The 6,715-nt window shown below is 38.6% G+C and overlaps 1 protein-coding gene across 1 annotated transcript; it reads left to right on the plus strand.

The window, feature by feature from the left end:
- The first annotated feature begins 404 nt into the window (after positions 1-404).
- On the plus strand, positions 405-4,761 carry LOC105777039 (potassium channel KAT1). The gene is made up of 11 exons (XM_012600084.2): positions 405-1,077; positions 1,158-1,373; positions 1,479-1,634; positions 1,728-1,785; positions 1,888-2,205; positions 2,569-2,808; positions 3,007-3,105; positions 3,200-3,232; positions 3,330-3,515; positions 3,599-4,232; positions 4,451-4,761. Exons 1-11 carry the CDS (start codon positions 869-871, stop codon positions 4,591-4,593), a joined length of 2,292 nt encoding a protein of 763 aa, XP_012455538.1. The 5' UTR covers positions 405-868; the 3' UTR covers positions 4,594-4,761.
- The last annotated feature ends 1,954 nt before the right edge of the window (positions 4,762-6,715 follow it).

Genomic DNA, 6,715 nt, shown 5'->3' on the forward strand with positions numbered 1-6,715 from the left:
GTCAAAGCATGTGGGAGGTGGCAGGTGGTGGTGGTGGTGGTGGGGGAGGGGGATTGAATTGTATTGCGGGAATGCATGGTCACAAGTATGATCCTAATTGCGTGGCTAAAATAAACAACTTCAGCTGTTATTAGGAAGGAGAAGAGGGCAAGGGGATTGTATTGAAAACGAATTTTAGCAAAAGAAAGATGTCATATACCTGTAACCAACAATTTGATTGGACCACCTGGCAACCATAAATCAAAACATACTCCCCCATTCTACCACGGCTGTCTGGTCCACCGCTGGATTCTGAAATGAAAACACCAATACAATGGTTTTCATTATAACCCGTCCTAGCAACAAGGGTTGTCTATATATCAAACATACCTGCACATGCTTTGATGTTGGAACTCTCACATCCACCAGCTACACCATTTCACCACCCCAAGCACCATTACTGTTGCCATTGAAACCTCTCTCTGTTTCTCCTTCTCTCTCCCCTTCCTCTTTTTCTCTCCCATCCTTTTTTTTTCTCTCTGAGATTTCATTGCTGCAACTGGCAACTGCATTGCTGCACACCCATGTCTGCCACTTCCAGTGCTTTCCATTTTCATGGTCTTTCTCCTTCCACTCGTCAAGTTTTTCTTGTTCCTTGTTTATCATTTTTGTCCAAACAAGATGGAAAATTTGTCTCAGCCTTGTCCAACTTTCGGTTCCTTTCTTAGTTGCTTGAGCTTGAATGTTCTTTTTTAAATATTTCAGAAAACAATTGAGGTAAAGGTTTTAAAAAGGAAAACTAAACCCGTGTCCCTCTTCACATGTTTGCTATTTATAAACCATTCCTTTGAGACTTAACCCCGCCAGAAGTTTAATAGCATCCTATTGTATGTGTAGCCTTGAGTATTCAAACAACTCAATGTCATTTTCCTGTACCAAAAACTTCTTCCAGCGGTTTTGTAATGATGAATTTCAAATGGGAAGTGATATTCATGGCAATTTCTTCTCAAGTGATCTCCTTCCTTCACTTGGGGCCAGAATTAACCAAACGACGAAGCTACGTAGATACATCATTTCTCCTTTCAACCCTTACTACAGGTGATGACCGTAGCCGTGGTTTACTCATATATTCTTTCAATATATTAAAACTGCTGCTTACATCCTATTCATTATTTCAGGGCATGGGAGATGTGGCTGGTTGTTCTAGTCATTTACTCTGCCTGGATCTGTCCATTCGAGTTCGCATTCCTGACTTATGAGAAAGATGGACTTTTCATTTTTGACAACATTGTCAATGGCTTCTTTGCTGTTGACATCGTTCTCACCTTCTTTGTTGCATACCTCGATAGCCACTCTTACCTCCTTGTTGATGATCCCAAGAAGATTGCAATCAGGTAAATAAGATTTTGCAGCATTGTTCAAAAAGCCCTTTTCAACTAAGAAAACCATGTTGACTATTCGAGCAAAAACTGAGTTTATATGATCCATCCAACATCCAGGTACATATCTACCTGGTTTGCTTTCGATGTCTGTTCCACTGCCCCATTTCAGTCTCTCAGCCTCTTGTTCACCAACCATGGTAGTGAGCTCTGGCTTAGGCTACTCAACATGCTCAGACTCTGGCGTCTGAGACGAGTCAGCTCCCTTTTTGCAAGGTAATAACCAGATTCTATCCATGCCTTTCAAAATTCTTAAACTATTACAATGGGAAAACTACAATATTTACTTACAGGTTTGCTTTACTTCAGACTTGAGAAAGACATACGCTTCAACTACTTCTGGACTCGGTGCACCAAGCTCATTTCTGTAAGGCACTGAAACTTCCTTTTTGTTTTTGTCTAACCACTATCAGAAATATTGCCTCAGTCAACTGAAATATGGGTTGTTTTCCTCTTGGATTGATTTCAGGTGACCCTGTTTACAGTACATTGTGCGGGATGTTTTAACTATTTGATTGCAGAAAGATACCCTGATCCTTCGAAAACCTGGATTGGTGCTGTCTACCCGAATTTCAAAGAGCAGAGTCTCTGGGACAGATATATAACTTCAATTTACTGGTCCATTACAACGCTTACTACAACTGGTTATGGGGACTTGCATGCTGAGAATCCAAGAGAGATGCTATTTGATATCTTTTACATGCTGTTTAATTTGGGATTAACAGCTTACCTCATTGGGAACATGACAAACCTCGTAGTTCACTGGACAAGCCGGACCCGTAATTTTGTAAGTTCCCTGACACCTTCCAAATTCATCATTAACCTGCCGGGAGAACTTAACATATAAAATAAGTTCTACAGTCACAATCAGGACACGCACAACTGCACTGGATAAAAGTTAGTTTTTGTAAGGCCTTTTTATATTGAAAAAAATTCAAGCTTAAAACCCAGTTAAAGGTAATGCCAAGAGTCCTTGATATTTTATGACATAAAAAATCAAGTAGGAATGCTTAGTATTTTTTAGCTCATTTGAGCATTACAAACTTCGAGTCCCTTCTTCAGGTTCAACCATGTTTTCTTTTTGAGAAGGATGCAATCTCTAGCCTGGAAGTGCTTATGCAAGAAATATTTACCATTTGTGGTGTTACAGAGGGATACAATTAGAGCTGCTTCGGAATTTGCGACACGCAATCAGTTACCCCCCCGCATACAAGATCAAATGTTGTCACACATATGCTTGCGATTCAAAACAGAAGGATTGAAACAACAAGAGACCCTAAATAGTTTGCCAAAAGCCATCCGCTCAAGCATTGCACAGCATCTCTTCTTCCACATTGTGCAGAAAGTCTACCTCTTCCAAGGAGTTTCTCATGACTTCTTGTTTCAGTTGGTAATAATTCTCAGGCTAACTATATTTGTCTATACCACAATCTTTTTAGGCTAAAATAGTATTTTAATTAGAAAGACCAGAACTATGGAAAGATCTACAAGTTCTGGAGTATTTTGATGCAGTGATCACTACACATACATCATTTTGACTTTTATTCATTTTCACAAGATGCTAATGCAATTTATTACTCTGTGAAAGGTTTCAGAAATGGATGCTGAGTATTTCCCACCCAAAGAAGATGTCATTCTGCAGTATGAAGCCCCAACAGATCTTTATATACTTGTCTCGGGAGCAGCAGTAAGTAAGCTTATTCTGATGTATGCAGACTATAGAAACCAAACAATGTCAATTTCTCACATTAATTTGATGACTGATTGATTCCTGATTGCAGAACTTGATCTCCCATGTTGATGGGCATGATCAGGTAAGATATTACTTTAACATCTGTAATCTATAGTATTTTCTTTATGGTAAATCAGAAACACTACGAAAAATTTAACATGTCGAAATGTGATTTACAGGTTATGGGAAAGGTAGCAGCTGGGGATATGTTTGGAGAGGTTGGAGTTCTATGTTATAGGCCACAGCCATACACAGTTAGGACCAAAGAGCTTTGTCAAATACTACGACTGAGTGGAACTTCACTGATGAACAGCATACAAGTAAATATGGAAGATGGACGTGTTATTATGCATAATCTTTACATGGTAAATATTGCTTATGTAACTTCTAGAGTAATGAAACATTATTATTGTTATAAACAGTATGAAGTGATGGTTTGTTCTCGCAGAAATTGAATGGGCTAGAGAGCAGCAGCTTTGACCAGCCCGAGGAAGGAACAATGAGAGGAAGTTGTTCAGAAACTGGATTTGAAGATCAACCACAGAGATATGCATCAAAGAAAGAAGCAACAGACATAAGTTTCTTGGGATCAGAGGCTATAGAGAAGAGTCAAACAAGTAGAATTACAGATAATGGAATTCCAACAGCTGAGGATGGCCAAACAGCTCTCCATGATGCTGTTCGCAAGGGGCACATTGAAATGGTTAAGATTTTGCTCGAAGGAGGAGCAAGTGTAAATAAGCTAGATGCAAGAGGAAGGACACCAAAAGTGTTGGCAGAGCAACAGGGAAACAAGAGCATATATGAGCTCTTACTTAGTTATGAAAACAAAAGAAAGAAAGATGAACATATGATAGAGATTATAGAGCCAGAAATAGCAGATGACCCCAAGAATAATCAAAGCAAACATAGAAGCGGGGCCCAAAATTTCTTCAACTCGCGCAATTATAGAGAGGTAACAATACCGACCAAGAAAAGAGTTACAATTCACATGCAGTTCCAGAGCAGCAGTACATCAAGTAGACAACTTGGAAAGTTGATACTCCTACCTGATTCAATACAAGAGTTGCTCAGAGTGGCTGGTAAGTTTGACAGAAAAGAGCACTTGAAATAACCTGAACATATGGGAAAAAACAATTAAAAATCAAATTCATAGGTGACTAGAATCCAAATAGGTTAAAGTAAAGAAATAACTAAAAGGATTTTTTCAAACCACGAACAGGAACCAGAAAACCACCTTTGTTTATTTGCCTGCTGTTGCTTTATTCATTTCTCATTCCATAACCTTGTGAAACTGCAGGTGAAAAGTTTGGATGCTACACATTTACAAAAGTTCTTAATTCTGAGAATGCTGAAATAGATGATATACATGTCATTCGAGATGGCGATCATCTGTATCTCCTTCAAGATGAAGATGAAAATGTAGGTTTCAATGCGACCTGATGATAATAAATGTCCACTCGTTAATAGATGCACAGTCTGTAACCTTGCGACGGTGCCAATGATAATGAAATAATAAAAGAACATAACAGGATCAGTTGATTTGGGACTCACAATTGCAATTGTGTTGTTAAATCAGAGAAGTCAATTACATCCGGTCAATTTCACTCATATTTTGGTTTGCAAAACCCTATCCTCACATAACCTCAAAAATTGTCTATCAGAACAAATACATGTTACAATCCTGTCATGATTAGGTGGACCACGTAAATGGCAACATAACTTTTCTTTTGTAGTCGACCAAATGCACACCAAATCACCGGACGTTGAACACATGTAAAGTTAAGCCACCACCTCATTAAACTGGATCCTTGGCAAATAACATGGAATGCTTTCATAACAAGATATTAATGTACAGAAAAACTACGTACTTGCAAGTAGGCATGGTGAAAGCCTCCTTCTCGTTTTGTTGTTTCGCTTTTGATACTTGGTTAGTTTACTAGTAAACTGTTGGAACAAAGAGACAATAACAGGCTGTTTTGTATCTTGCTTGAATAGCAAGCCTCGAGCCTTGGAGAAGAAACAAACTCAGAAGCAAAAACAGAAAATGAAACTAGCTAGTGAATAACAGAAAAAGAGAGAAGAAGATTGAATGAAAAATTGAGCTGATATTTTTTATTAACCCACAACAAGGCATTAAGCCATTACATATTTCAGTCAACAAGTAAAACAAACAAGTAATCACCTAATCAACTACCTAACTCCACTAATTTGCATTGAAACTTACAAGATTAGCTTGTACAACTTGCATTGCTGACTTTTCAGTCAATCAATATCAAAACATTTACCTACTTAGTTCAACATGAACTAGATTACAAAACAATCAAAATGGAACTAAAAAACAGCAAGTGGATTGGCGACTTCAAACTTCAGCTTCTTTGCACACAATGGCACCACTGCTTGCTGCTATTTCTTCGAGCATGACCACCTTTGCATGTCGTGCATGGCCACCTTTGCATGGGAACTAAACTTAACACTCCTCCTTAGTTTCCATGCTAGTAACACCTAATTCCCTTTTGAATTTAACAAATTTAGACACATTGAGTGCCTTTGTGAAGATATCAGCAATTTGCACTTCTGAATTGCAATGAATCAGCTCGATTTCATGAGCTTGTTCCATCTCCCTTATAACATGCAACTTAATGTTGAAGTGCTTGGTTCTACCATGAAAAATGGGATTTTTTGCAATTGCAACAGCAGATTTGTTGTCACAATAAATCTCTGTTGCCTCTTTTTGGTTTTGGTTTAAATCACCAAGATTTTCTAAGCCATATGGCTTGATTCACAATGAGATGCAAAGAAGAACATATTCAACCTTCCTTTGATTGTGCCACCGACTTTGTTTCTTAGAACTCCAAAAAACATGCCCGAGCCAAGACTAAATGCATATCCGGATGTGCTCCTCATGTCATCACTCGATCCAAATTTCACCACTATCAACATAGCCTATCAGCTTCATGTTTTCAGCCCTTTTGAACAATACACCATGATCAATGGTGCCTTTGATGTATCTTAGCACTCTTTTAGCTGCTTGAAAGTGCTGATCATTGCAGCAATTCATGTATCTCGATAGCACACTAACAGCAAACATGATATCGGGTCTTGTTGCAGTCAAATACAACAGACTACCAATGAGACTCTTGTACATAGTCTCGCAAATTGGTTCACCACTCCCTTGCCTCGAAAGCTTCACTCCAACAGCCATTGGTGTGCTTGTTGGCTTGCAGTTCTTCATAGAGAACTTATCCAGGATCTTCATAGTAAAAGAACTCTGACTAAGAAAGATTCCCTTTTCTGTTTGCTTCACTTCCATTCCAAGGAAGTAGTTCATTCTGCCTAAATCAGACATTTCAAACATTTCCATCATTTTTCTTTTGAAATCTTCGAGCATTCTTCTATCTCCTCTAGTTACCAATAAATCATCAACATAGAGTGACAGGATAAGCTGAGTTTCAGCTTGGTTCTTCTTCACATACAGTGTTGGTTCACCGACTTCTCTCAAATTCCAAACTGAGCAAGTAAGAGTCAATTCGAGCATACCAGGCTCGAGGAGCCTGTTTCAGGC

The sequence above is a fragment of the Gossypium raimondii genome, chromosome 10, assembly GCF_025698545.1.
Source record: "Gossypium raimondii isolate GPD5lz chromosome 10, ASM2569854v1, whole genome shotgun sequence".
NCBI lineage: Eukaryota > Viridiplantae > Streptophyta > Magnoliopsida > Malvales > Malvaceae > Gossypium > Gossypium raimondii.

Bases quoted from the DNA above. Each gene is read 5' to 3' on its own strand.
- LOC105777039 (XM_012600084.2), top strand. From the start codon at position 869: ATGTGTAGCCTTGAGTATTCAAACAACTCAATGTCATTTTCCTGTACC. The intron at 1,635-1,727 runs GTAATAACCAGA...GCTTTACTTCAG, and splicing joins GTCAGCTCCCTTTTTGCAAG to ACTTGAGAAAGACATACGCT. The intron at 3,106-3,199 runs GTAAGTAAGCTT...TCCTGATTGCAG, and splicing joins TACTTGTCTCGGGAGCAGCA to AACTTGATCTCCCATGTTGA.